This window comes from Lepisosteus platostomus, chromosome 3 (assembly GCF_059453375.1).
Source record: "Lepisosteus platostomus isolate fLepPlt1 chromosome 3, fLepPlt1.hap1, whole genome shotgun sequence".
Taxonomy (NCBI): Eukaryota; Metazoa; Chordata; class Actinopteri; order Semionotiformes; family Lepisosteidae; genus Lepisosteus; species Lepisosteus platostomus.
Window position 1 is genome coordinate 66,416,286 of NC_142613.1, and position 14,248 is coordinate 66,430,533.

At 37.6% G+C, this 14,248-nt stretch overlaps 1 protein-coding gene across 2 annotated transcripts; it reads right to left on the bottom strand.

The window, feature by feature from the left end:
- Positions 1-3,151: 3,151 nt before the first annotated feature.
- Positions 3,152-11,747, bottom strand: rnaseh1 (ribonuclease H1). Of its 2 annotated transcripts, none has more exons than XM_088626539.1 (8): positions 11,342-11,747; positions 10,571-10,695; positions 9,202-9,411; positions 8,170-8,269; positions 6,553-6,607; positions 6,049-6,133; positions 5,114-5,238; positions 3,152-3,697 (listed from the first exon to the last, which is right to left on the bottom strand). In XM_088626539.1, the coding sequence occupies exons 1-8, from the start codon at positions 11,467-11,469 to the stop codon at positions 3,611-3,613; spliced, it is 915 nt and encodes a 304-aa protein (XP_088482665.1). In that variant the 5' UTR covers positions 11,470-11,747; the 3' UTR covers positions 3,152-3,610. The 2 variants fall into 2 exon arrangements, with proteins under 2 accessions (XP_088482665.1, XP_088482666.1); XM_088626540.1 differs by having other exon boundaries at positions 10,571-10,646; positions 11,342-11,477.
- Between the last annotated feature and the right edge of the window lie 2,501 nt (positions 11,748-14,248).

The window sequence follows — 14,248 nt, forward strand, 5'->3', positions numbered from 1 at the left end:
CAATCTCAAGATATTCTCAGCAATCCTATATTGTTCATGTGAGATCACCAACTTTGAAATAACTTCAGTTCCTCATCCTGCTCTTCCTTATTCTCTTGATTCCTTGGCATCTGCAGCTACCACAGTAAAACACCTCACCCCCACTCTGTGTGCCTCTGCCACCCCTCACTGTCTGTGCTCCTCAATGACTATTGGTTTTATCTTTCCACCCCCAATGATATTTCTGAACTTGCTTCTGAATTGCCTTTCCTCCCTGATCCTGAGAAGACAGGCCATCTAGATCTTTTCTATTAGATGGCCTGTCTTTCAAAGGCATTCAAAACCATGCCTGAAATTTTACCTGAAATCATTAGCATATCATTGGTGTATGCCAATGAGGTAAATTTTACTTTGCAGTTTAGTTAACCTTTGGCAGTTCAAAGATTTTCACCACCCTACATGTGGAATAACTACAAGCTTCCACTTCCTCAGCTCTTTGACAGTTTCCTTGCTGTAGATTTCACCAGGAGTCTTATCCATCCCGATCTGTTTTTAGGGAAAATACTGTAGGTGTCCTCCTTGTTGAGGAAAAGTTCCTCTAGAATCTTTTAATTTTGTGGAATTGTTCTCAAATTTAAAGATTTTTCTGCCTCCTTGCCTAGAGATTGTATTCAATTATGTCTCTCCATCTACTTGTCAAGTTTTGTACTAAAAGGGATTTATTGTCCTTTACTGGGCCACCTGAACTATGCCGTGCATATCCTCCCACAGGGCCAGGGATTTATCTCCTATTTTTTAGGTCTTGTTTCTTCAGTTTCCACCTTGCATCACCATGTAACCCTAACTTCAGATTGTGAAGCAAAAACCAATTTTGGCACTTGGAGTTGACCACAGTTTCTGTCATCTCCCATCATCGGGGTTTCACTGCAGGCCTGTCTGTCAGGGGCTGTTATGAAGGGTATTGGTTTGCAGTAAAATGGTCCTCCCAGCTTATCATGAAATTCCTCATATGTCTCAAATATCTCTTCCTATCTGTTTCTAATCATTGCAGTTCACATTCCAGGTTACCTTGTTTGTATTGCAGACTCTCTTTCTCATTTCTAAATTCAGGTCAAGTACTTGGCTCCAAATGCCGGTCAGGATCCTTTCCCAAGTCCTCCTTATTCTGAGCTCCTCTTCCTCCGAATTATCCTTTTCAACAGTACCTTCAGTTTGCCCAATATGCTATTTTAGCAGGAATTGCCCCACATATCTTCAGTTCACGCTACCCTATCTGGAATTGATCCTGATCTGTTATTGCAAGAGTATATTAAATATCACTTTCTACAATTAAGGTCTACCTGAGTAAAATTTAACTAGCTCTTGGGAAATCCTGCTCATTTTCATGGTGATTCATAGCTGTTGGTCAAGAGTTCTGCCGTGAGAGGTGATCTGATCTCAGACATGCTTATGCTTGTAAGTGATTTGCTAGTGTTAAACTTCCCAGTTTGGTCTTTTTAGTCACTATAGAACAAATATAGCTCTTATCAGAAACTGTTACAGAAATAAGCATAATCCATCCAATATCAGAAAGTGATTAATTCCTGATATGGTTTGTGAAAACTGACAGGGTGGGATGTCAGTATATTGCAGCTATCAGAAATTTGAATATACCAGTTTACTTCTTGGTTATGTATATAATAATATTGCACTGTGCTTCCTAACTCGGCACGTCTAAAAGTAAGTCCGAAGTGACTGGAAATAATTTAAAAGAGGGACCACTTTGGAATCACAAACATGTATGGCTGGTGTGATATCCAATATCTGGGGTTCTGGACTATTATTTGATTAAACTGGCTTCTAGTGTTGTAGGTTGAAATTTGCAATCTATTTGCAGTTGTTTGGTGTTTTGCCTTGTGCTTAGAAATAATACACAGCTATCATGACCCTGGAGGATGCATTTCTGCCTACCGTTACCATATGCTGATGTTGCATCTTCTTAGGCACTGTTGCTTGTGAAACTTGAGAACATTAAGCTGTCTCGATCACCGAAGCTCCTCCCACATGTACTTCAACCATCATTATCTTATAAAGTCACTAAGGTCTTTTCTTGTTGTCTTGCATTTTTATACACATGCATGTAAAATCAAGAGATTTTAAATCTAAGAGTTAGGCCTCATTTAGAACATTGTGTACAATTTTCATCATCAGGTTATATAAAAGATATAGCTGCTCTAGAAGCACTCCAGCAAAGAGCAGCCAGAGACAGCCTGAAAGTAGTGAACCTTTTTAGTCTTTACCAAAGAGGATTGATACAAGTATTCAAAATCCTCAAAGGCATTGACAATGACAAGACGTCTTCAAAATTAACCAGAATGTATGAAAGTAGAAACTAGATTTAATTTTATTTAAAACTGAGAACAGGAAGTATTTCATTACCCAGAGGGTTGTGGGACAATGGAACAAGCTGCCCAACTACAGTGTGTGGCTGAATCCAATATACAGTATTGACTTCCCTCACAAAATTGCTGTATGAGATCCTTGTATCAGTAAGTTACAGTAATAACTAAATGGACCAGATTGCCTGATTGGCACCAACTCATCTGTAACTATTTTTATGTTCTTAAGTTAGCAAAACAACTGTTTAATTGACCATAATTAAATTGTTCAAGGGCTAGAGTTACCAATAATAACGGATGGACTGGGGCTCACCAGGACAAGGTTTAGAGAACCCTGCACTAGAACCTCCAGGACGTCTGGGAACAATTCTCGATTTGTGAAATCAGACCTTAGAAAGTTAGTTTAAATATCATATAATCAATGTTGTTATTTTTAGGCAATTTGAGACATACAACAGTTCAAAGATGCACCTTTCCGCCAAACTGCAACTTTCTAGTGCAAGTAAAATTATATAAAGATTTTCCATGAACATTTGAACACTGAAGTGTTATAGTGAATCACAGAGAGCCTTTGTTCATGGTAATTAATCAAGGGTTGTCAGTGCGGGCTCTAGCTCTGGAGCAAAAAAGAGAATACATGACCCTCTAGCCCTAAGACCAGTATCAGATATTCCTGCATTGCACTATTAAGTAGACATCTGCTAAATGAAAAGTATTTCTTGTATTGATTAGCCAGTGTAAAATCATCCCTACTGATTTATATTAACAAAAACTGTAGAAATGACAAACCCCACTATATTAAATGTTTCATTTTAATGAGTTCACAATTTAAACAATACGTGTGAACTTTCTTCACAACCTGTTTTACCAACAACATTACACTTTCATTTTGTCATTTAAAAAATAAGCAGAGGGCTCTCATTTAGTATCCAAAAGGAAAAAGGTTATTTTGATAATGTTTTACTGCCACTGCTCTACTGAAACAAATTATCAGATACTTTTAAGAAAATAAAAACCTTCAAAAAAATATACTACAGGCTCTGTCAAACAACATAACTTAAATACACAGCGTTTTATTCCTAACATGAATCACATCCATGATTTCATTTAAACTTGGACAGATTAGTTTGACAAATGCACAAATACAAAATGTAAAAGAATCTGAGATCGATATCTGTTTTAATAGTTTAGCTATATGGAAACTGGGTGGAAAATGTCTCTAATCAGATAGCAGAGGACTTGACTGATAGTTGTTAATTCAATGGCTTGCATGCTCCCTCTCTTGCCAGACGGTCAGCTTCTTCATTTCCTCTATATCCAGCATGGCCTGGAATGTGCATCTGATAAAAAGGGAGCAAACCATCGTAATCGTGGTGTGAGCAGTTCCATGGTGTGCCAAAGCAGGCCTCAGCATTGTCCACCATGGCAAACACCGTCAGCGCAGATATGACAGATTACATCTACAGTAAATCAGATTGTCACCAGATGTCTTGGCACACAAATCCAAAGAAAATTCAAAAACATTGCAACCACAGTGGAATGGGGAGAGAAACCAAAGAAAGAAAAAATGTAGATTGAATATACAGAAAGTCAATGAGAGAACAAAAAGAATAAAGTCAAAAAGACAACTCAAAGGATAAAGGAAATAAAGGATAAGGCAATGAAATGCCTCTATCTAAATGCTACATAATGAGACAGAAGCTGACACTTTAACAAGTATTCATTATGTACAGTAACTGGAATTATAGAAATATAGCTAACAGAGAGTAATGGTGCTGAATATAACATTAGTGAATACAGAGTGCTCAGGAGAAAAATGCTAAGGAAGAAGTGGTTTTGTAGGAAAACTACAACTATCCTCATAAAGACAGTGAAAAAAACAAGTCTGTCAGTTGAAAAGGTGGAAACTGAAAAGGACTGATCTATCAATTAGTTCGCAAAATGAAACATCTGTGCTGATCTTGTAATACAATAAAAAGACTAAGACAAACAGGTGAATTAGAAAACAGTGACCATAATAAGTCAATATTTTAAATAAAATGCTTTCAAACTAGAGCCTAAACTAAATGTTTCAATGTTTCAAATGAACAATTTCAAGAAAGCAGACTATGAAGAAAAGTATCCCATCCTGGGTGCAGTCTTGCAGGTTAGGCTCCAGCTCATTGTAACTCTCAAAGGCTAGAACAATTATGGACATGGATAGTCAAATAATCTCCCTTTTAAAGAAAATAAAACACATCCTCTCAAAATCCTCCTTCAAATCATTTTTGTATATATATTTTATTAATATTAAGTTTTGATTAAATAAAGTTGTGTGCCACACTGAAAAAAACCTTATTTCTCAAAATTTGGCATATACAATACATTTGTCTTGTAAGTAGGATTTCAGGCATAATTCACTTTGAGATTTAAAGTTTTTTTAAGTATGGTCATTTCTATATCTACAAAAGGCTCTTCTGAGGCATTTGTAATTTCTGATCTACGTATGCTACAGATACAGACTTGGCCTACTTTTAAAGTTCTCTACATACCCCATTAGAATAACTATTTGAGATTTGTAAAGAACTCATTAATGTTAATATTTCATATTTATAAAAATGCAAATAAGCTTTCACACAGACTGGTCCAAATGGAGCTCACACTTACCTGTATGCAGAGTGGGGAGTAATGGCTCACTTTTCAATTTACAGCCAATGGAACACATAACATGTTCCCTGGTTACAGTCTTTGACTATATGTTGTCAAAATACACTTACCCAAACTATTTCCAAGCCTTCGGTCAACTTGTCAAGCTTTTGGAAGTCCTCTTTGTTAATGACCTGCCCACCAGTTTTAAGCCTCCATCCGTTAGTCTTCCAATTCTTCACCCATTTTGTAATGCCTTTGAAAATAAGAAATCAGTTCTGAAATGAACATGACATCATTTTATTTAACTTCAGCTTGACCCTTTAGAGATACAAGGATATGTCTACAGTACCATATGTGAATATAACACAGCAAAATATTCATCCTTGTATACACAACCATTCTTTGCATTGGCAACAGTCCCTCTATATCTATGAAACCCAAAGGGAAATTAAAGTACGTTCAAGCTACACTGAATGTGTAAATAACTGAGCAACAGTTGTTCAATAATCCCATAGTCAACATAAGATTAAAATGGCCTTCAAAGTAGGACTTAACTATGGTTTGTTTCGTTTTTGCTTCCTACATATTTCTTTCACATATGTCAATTTTTTATGGTTAGGATATTTTAGGTAATTTTAAAATTAAACTGAAGTCCTAATAAATGTACACAATTTTAATATAGAGTGCCTACAGAAAGTCTACACACCTTTTGTGAAGCAACACACTTTGTGGGCTCACAGTCTCAAGACATTAAATCAGAATTTATTTTACTTGTATTTACACTTTGTAATGCACAACCCCCAAGTGAAAAAAAGTTCAAACATGAAAAGTAATTACTAATGAAAACCCAGAGAAATGGGTTGAGTAAGTGTACATAGCATGTAGTAACAGCAACAGTAAGTTAGCTTTGGTGTAACAAATGACCTTATAAATCACAGAACAAGTTAATAAGCCTCCATAGGTTTCAATGTCCAGGACTGGTTACAACAACCAAAGTACTCAAGTACTCGTAAGCCACTTGTCTTGAAGACACTAAAGTGCTGAAAGTAACAGTTTAACATACCATTGATCGTAAACATGCTGTCAGTGTAGATTACAATTTTCTTCATATTCATGCTTTTTGCTTGTTCCAATGCTTTACACGCGGCCTAAATGGACATAATATGAAATTATCAAAACTAAAAATGAGAAAACTTCCCAATTGCAATACTGGCAATTTAAATACAGCTACTGAATTAAATGCATACACAAATCAGGTTTCAGAAAAGGCAAAGGTTTTTTAATTAAAACTAAGAGAAATACAATTTTTCATAGTAAATAGTAAAATTACTACACTTTAGTAAAAGCACCTCCGCTCTGAGTTTGAAATAGCAGCTTCTGAAAGTACAGTTTGACTGATCCTGTGTGCCTTAGTCCATTCTTTGTAACAATATCCAATAATAAATAACTAGCCAACTCGGAGGGGAAGAGAGCGAAGACAACACAAGTGTACATTGCAGGTTTTATTCACCTCCAAGCTGTTCAAGAGAAATAACGTACACAGTTTACCCTTTCACACATGACTTGCCTGTATTTCTGCTCTCTGATTAGTTTGTTTTCCGTGTAGTCTGTCATTTACATTCCTGGATGAGAAAAGACGAAAAAAAAACAGCTGTAACCCCAAGGAAAGGTCTGCTGTCACGAATGTTTACAATTTCCATGTACTGTCTTCTAAAATCCAGAAGTTAAAGCTCACAACGTACTGTAGTATTTATTAATTTATTATAGTGATGGCAACGAGAGGAAAATGCATAATTTCAAGTGATTTTACATTTTTTGTATTCGTTAAATAGCTTCCTCTTATTTAAATATATCACAGGTAGATGTTCCTACAATAAGGTAAGTTCTCGCCTCAAAAAGAAGAACAGGTCCTGGTCCCCCAGGCCATTACACTTGCCATCTGTGACTAAGACTGTCCAGGAGCCAAGCAGTGTCGAGCAGGAAACATTTAAGCCTAAGGGGTGTCACCAATTACTGGCTGCTGTCAGCTTGGCATGTATAGGACTTTATGTTACTGTGACTATCCATGCCTCAAAAAAAGTAAACACTTCATTCTCAAATTTTTATAAATTCAATTTTGTCCGTGCACTCAGACAAAAGATCATAGCAATGCAGAACAGTATATAGACATGAAAGTGAGAGCCTCTCCCTACATTGTTTTCAACTGGTCTCCTAAAAAACTTCTTAAGTATCCCTTCTTCCCTCACTCTATCCTTCAACAATAGGCTCTTGGAAAGCAGTATCAATGTAGTAGTAGTAGTAGTAGTAGTAGTAGTAGTAATAATAATAAAAATAATAGCTTACACTTATATAGCTCTTTTCTGGACACTCCACTCAAAGCACTTTACAGGTAATGGGGACTCCCCTCCACCACCACCAGTGTGCAGCCCCACCTGGATGATGCGATGGCAGCCATAGTGCACCAGAATGCTCACCACACATCAGTTATCGGTGGGGAGGAGAGCGGAGTAATGAAGCCAAATTCATAGAGGGGGATTATTAGGAGGCCATGATTGGTAAGGGCTAATGAGACATTTGGCCAGGACGCCGGGGTTACACCCCTACTCATTTCGAGAAACGCCCTGGGATTTTTAATGACCACAGAGAGCCAGGACCTCAGTTTTACGTCTCATAAAACGGCACCTGTTTACAGTATAGTGTCCCCGTCACTATACTGGGGTATTAGGACCCACATAGACCGCAGGGTGAGCGCCCCCTGCTGGCCCCACTAACACCTCTTCCAGCAGTGACCTTAGTTTTTCCCAGGAGTCTCCAAGCCAGGTACAGACCAGGCTCACACCTGCTTAACTTCAGTAGGTTACCAGTTGTGAGTTGCAGGGTGATATGGCCAATGCAGCTTGAATAATAAAACGTGTCTGTTAGTGTAAGCTTTGTGCTCTACCAAACTGATCTAGGAAAATCATTGTGAATCAGGTTCAGTAATAATAGACAATTATTAGTCAACAGTTAAAATGTACATTTAAAATAAAGGCATATATTCAAGCGTTTGTGACGCTGCAAAAAATGGGTAACTTAATATTGCAGAATTAAATTATGGACAATTGTGAATTGTAGTACATTTCAAAGCCAATGAGGTTTCATTCTTGAGCCACAGCTGCTACCTAAGAATAAAAAGTTCACTTACAAAGGATGATCGAGTCCCCAGTAGACCCCAATTCCAGCCCGTGCGCCTCGTTTTCCATTTGCTGAACAGCAGCCATCAGTATAGACAACCACAGCATCACCTTAAAAGCAAACAAAAGCCAGGATTCCCTTAATACAAGCTTTTTCAATGCCCAAAACAAGTGATAGTTCAGCATACAAAGCTGTCACTACTATCTTAACTACGGATTCATGATCCAGATGACAACAAAATGCTTATTGGAATTATATCTGCCAAATATACAAATACACATCAAGCAATTTATACCGGAAAAACGAGTAACACTTTTACCAGGCATGAAGTCATTTTAGTTTGGTTCAGTGAACTATAAAGCTCATAAGAGTAGACCAAGACTGACAGCAGGGGTACAAGACAGAGCTACAGAAATGATGAGTGCTAGATAATCACCTTATGATTACACTATAACCACTTCACAGCCACCGAATTGAGGGAGCATTAAAAGCAAACAAGCATCACAGGCAATAACCTGAGCATTAGCCATCACATAATTACTGCCCCTTGGAAAATTGGGTGAAGGAAGTGTAATGAAATAACATGAATGCCAACCGCAATGTGATCTCTGTCTCTGGAAACTAGAAACCTTTCATGATTGTAAGTGAAATGCAGCAACATATATATAACAATCATTCATGCAGATAATCACTGAATAATCTCCCAGAGTTTTGAAATAAAATATTTAGTAAGGACACAGTTATGTTAATCAACCACTGATGTATCATTCTGTCTCCAGATCATTTAAATCTCACTGTAAACTATTCCTGCCACCCATATAAACATTTAGAGCATTATATATATGGAGCATTATCGAAGCTGTTAGCTATTAGCTGTGCGTTAGTTTGAAAGATCACATTCGACACTCTAGTTTGTTTCTGTAGAAGCTAAATATGAGTGCAAATGTGGCAATATGACAGATGCAACGTTCATTCTGATCAGCTAACGACATACAAGCCAAAACATATTTACTTAATGTATTATTTGACATTTTCTCTTTACCCATGTACGTGAAACTATCGTCGCCCACTGTGACTGAAGAGGTGTATTCTGACCCTTCCACTGTCCTCTTGAGGCGTTTTGATGCACTCTCTGCTTCCCCTGAATCTGGGCACAACCTCTTGGATCCACATGACGTTGCCAAGATTGTTACAGATTCACTGCCTGTGTGCTCCACTTCACTACTGCTGCTGCTGCTGCTGCTGCTGCTTCCTGTAAAACAGGTCACATATCTTTCACACAAATACAAACAGCAACCTTATTATCAGCGCGATATACCCATCAACATTTTATGTAGTAGTTCTCCATTAACGTTATTTTTTTAGTCCTGGTTATTTTGATAAAAGAGCAGCTTTCAGCGTCCCAGATGAGCTGAATTGGTCACTACAGTATTCACCTGTTCAGGAGAAAGTAAGATGAATTTCACTAGCCCATAGTCCTACACTGGATATTACTTTGTTTTATATTTATAAATATGATCATAACATTCCATAAACAAAGAATTCTAAATCCTCAAATGCTCTGACCAATGTCTACTTAAGTCAAGGCAATGAACTCGAATATCAGCAATGAAACATGAACAAGAGGTCACATGTGAAAACTATGTGGAAGCACATTTGAACTGGTGAAAAGGAGGCACTCCTTTAAGTGAAACACTGTGGGAATAGATAAAGAGGCACCTAGCCATAACATTGAAGATGAAATACTGGCTTAACCACACAGCAGGACTCAATGGCCTCCTCTTGCTTGTCACCTTTTTTGTGTTCTTATTGTGCTCACAACATTCTAAACAAAGTCCATTCAGTGTACAGTTCTTGTGTAAATTGTACAAATGCATCCCTTGATTAAATTAAACAAATCAAAATATATATATATACATTATATCCCTACAATTCCAACTGTCTCTTTCACTGCTTCTCCAAAACCAAATTGTCCAGAATATGTAAATTAGGTGTCAATCTTGACACTTTTTTCATACGTAGCTTCTTCAAGCTCAGCACTTCAGCACATTCAGTTAACATATGTGCAACCTCCAAGTTATAATCCACACTTGACTACATTTCACCCTCCAGAAGTCTAAGTAATGTCCAGTCCTAATAGTAAAATAAATGCAAAGTTTAGGGTAGTTGGGAATAAAACAAAAGGAATTGTGAACTGTAAGGATGGCAGAGAGAAGAATTGTGAGGGTAAACACTACTTGCTTTCAGACTTGGCTGTTGACAGTGGTCAAAAGATAAAAATACTGAGAAATTAGAGAGAAATCAATACATTACTCCAGCATTACAAAATTTGGCAAAACAAGTACCTGAATTTGGCCATAAATGCTTTAACTAAGATAAGAATAGAGAAATTACATATTTTATCCTAATACCTGCTTCTGAAGATGCAACTGGCTCTTCGGTTTTCGTGCCAACAAATGCCCAAGCTTCCTCTTCTGAAGCAAATTTCTTAAAAACGGCAGAGGGAAACTTGTCAACTTGACACTTACATTCATCCCTGGAATGAATAAATGAGACGTTTTCCATTCATATGAGAAGCTACAAAACATTAACTGCTGAAATTGACTCTTCGTTATCATTCATTGTCTAATTCAAAGCTGGAGGGACTTGGTATAATAATTGGGACTTACTAGTGTAAAAAAAGATTTTCCATTAGCATGAATAGGGTTATATTTTTAGATTTTCCCTAGTATTGCAAATAGCTTCAGTATAATAAAGTCCATGTTCCATAACTGTAGCATACTGTACATTTATCTCACAGTAATATTTAAATTGTCTTTATTTGCCGTAGACCTCATTTGCCAATACAGTTTAATTTCTCATTTTAAAAGTAAAACGGTTTGCGTCAACTCAATTTTATCTTTACGTGATGCATTTAAATGACTACTTAAATTATTATAAGACAAATAAAGCAACGCAAGTCAAATCAAGTGATAATGGCGATAATGTACGATTAAGGTATTTATTTTCGTTTCAGACTGATACTTTTCATTTCGTGTAAGACTTTTCGTTTTTAGCTGTGTATGTCCTACTATACACCAACCAAAATCAAGCTGCATACATGGGATCAAATGTTTATTACGATAAATAAAAAATAAAGTTTAAAATACTCCATCACTATACACTCCATGACTATAACCTACCATGTATTATAAACACCAGGCCTCTTTCCTTTCCTCACGGCGTAGAAATACCTTCCCTTCACCATCTCTGCTGTTCCAAGGCACACACTTCTGCGTATAATGCTGTAGAAACCTAACAATTTCAACATAACCTTTAATATCGGTTTAAAAACTGACTTAGTATTTGTGTCTCTGCGCTTTGCGTGTTTCACAGAAACCTGAAGACGATAACATCCTCACAGCAGAACGTGGTACGAATCATCTTTTAAAAATAACGAAAACTGCAACTTTAAAATCAAGGTAATAGTAAAAATAAAAATTCCAACACCCTCCCTTGTTTGCATCAAAACCTAACTCAAATCGCTTCTCCCCGTTTCCCAAAACTTGCTTTTCCCCACCTCCTTTACGTCTCTTCCCGTCTGTGGTCAAATAAAATACAGCAGACAAGAAGCACATTGTTCACTTCCAAGTTATTCTATGGTAAAATTTAAGACAGGTGTGCATGTAACAAAATACGCACTCTGCTGGTTGGAAGACGAAGACATCTAAACGTCTCTAATAAGATACCGCAGTTTGTACTCTAAATACACAGATATTTTATATAAATTAAAAAAATAATAATATCACAGCTGATGTCCTAGCTTATTTCAAGATATGCAGGGTGAGATCCTTGCATTAGTCAGCCACTAACAACCAAACGAACCAGACTCTCTTAATGGTCTCCTATTGCTTTTAATATTTCATATTTTCTTATTTCAGATAAAAAAATAGACACCTGATTCTAAAAGGATGCCAGCTGGCTCCAGAATAAGATCTATAGCTCTGGAGAAATACAGTATGAATGTGTCTGTGTTATGCATTGCAGCTGTACTAGCAATAAGCAATATTTACATTTTCCTGGAGATCAGCAATCCTCCCTGTTTGTGTGAGGATAGAGTTCCACATTGTCATATAGAGCAGACAACAATATTTGATATTGTTACAAAATAAAGGGAGCAGTTAAGTAAAATGCTGTTAGGTTAAATGAGGCATGTGAGAAATGGCATGTTAATTTTTTTTTTTATATTCTCTAGCAATATAGTGTAGCGCTCTGGGGTTCATGTGGGTATGCGCCCTAGCCTCTGCCACCTCAGGTCAGCCCCCCACCGTCGGGCACTCAGTGCCGACGGGGACTTCAGCCCGACGGCTGTGGTCCCTGTGTTATTAACAGGGAAGAGCGGTGACATCACTGCGCTGGTAAGCCGGCTCGAACGACCTGTAATGGTGGCCGTATGCGTTACACTCTCCCCTGCTTAATTCACCGTCCTCGGCAAAGGGCTATCCCACCCCACTCTGACACCAATGTCAATGGAGTTCTCCTGGGTATGCGCCCTCACCTCTGCCGCCTCAGGTTGGCCCCCCACTGTCGGAGACTCAAACCCAGGCCTCCGGCGTCACTCAACAGGGACCCGGCCACTTGAGCTAAAGGGAACTCTCCCTTCAGCCCGACAGCTGCGGTGATGTCACCACGCTGGAAAGCCAGCTCGGACAACCTGCAATGGTGGCCGTATGCGTTACAATAGTAATGAAATCGAATTCAAAAGCTGTACATTCAAAAGAAAATGTATTATCAATACTTAAGGTACAACTACACAAAGTCAAACAAAAACACATATGTACCAGTCTATGTGTTTCAAAGGCCTTCCTCCTACAGACTTAGAAACCCATTTTGCAGGCCAAAATGAGAACATCCTTGTGACCTAATAAAAGAATACAGCTCAGAACTACATCTCCTTTCCTATAACATGGATGTCCAGAAGTGAATTGGAATCAATCTAGAAATGTATCACAAGCTCGCAAGGTATGTTTAAAGTCTGAGGATTTCACAATATAGGAAATTAGAATTTTCTAAAATAAGTAGGACAGCAAACTCTCTAAAATAATAATCAGATTACTAAGCAAGAGTCTGGTCTCCAAAACTGATGAGAGCAAGTTCCTCTCACATGCTCTAGCTTTGAGGAAGAGAAGGGTGATAGTTTCTTCTAGTCTGCCTTCCCCTTGTTCCTTTCTCCTTTCGTCATGCTGTTTTTACTTGCCGTTGAAAGCTCTAATGATTTACTATGAAGCTAATTAACCAGAGTAAATCACCAGAAACCCGCTCTGATTATCTGTGTTTACCTGGCTCATAGCTTATCTGCAGGCTCACTTCTGAACAAGACTGTGAGTAGTGCAATCCGAATGTGAACTGCAAACGTTAGTGAAACATTGATACCTACTGTAGCTCATAACAATATAATGTATTGTTATTAAACATTTAAAGGGCCCAGAGATAACAGAGACATTACAACTGGATTGTGAATGAACTGTTAATTCGCATGAATGTGTCACTATTGCTTATAAAACTACTATGATATCTTTGTGGAGGGACTGAAACCAGCATCCAAGCACCTCTCATTGTCCTATACTGCAGAAAACAGAGCAGCCCACATCTTTCCAAAACGCCTTTGCCCCTTCACATCTAATCTCCCCTTCCTTGCTTGTACAGTAATTACACAATATTACAAACAATGTGTTTTTTGATGACAGTTAGCCAACTCATGATCACTAAGAAAGGTACCTCTTTCTTTAAAAAAACCCCAACATTTGGTAAGGACAATTGACCAGGTAAAAATATATCACCCCCCTGCTTTGGAGAAGAGGTAAAATTCTGAAATGTCAGAATTATTATAATAATTATTTACTGACACCTGAAGAAGGCTCCTCAGCCAAAAGTTGTCTCTTTTCTTTTCGGCATGGAATAAACCTTTACCTGTTCCTAATTATTATTTATAATATAATATTAATACATTATTTTATTAACAATTTGACTTATCTGAAGAGACATATACAGTAGCACATTTGCCCATAAATACAACTGGGAAGTTTACTGGCACAATTTGAGGTATTCAG

Excerpts from the sequence above, each read along its gene's own strand:
- rnaseh1 (XM_088626539.1), bottom strand. The coding sequence starts at position 11,469 with ATGTTGAAATTGTTAGGTTTCTACAGCATTATACGCAGAAGTGTGTGC. Across the intron at positions 6,608-8,169 it reads TGGGGACTCGATCATCCTTT|GAATGTAAATGACAGACTAC; the intron begins GTAAGTGAACTT and ends TTTCTCATCCAG. Across the intron at positions 5,239-6,048 it reads CAGCATGTTTACGATCAATG|GCATTACAAAATGGGTGAAG; the intron begins GTATGTTAAACT and ends TTATTTTCAAAG.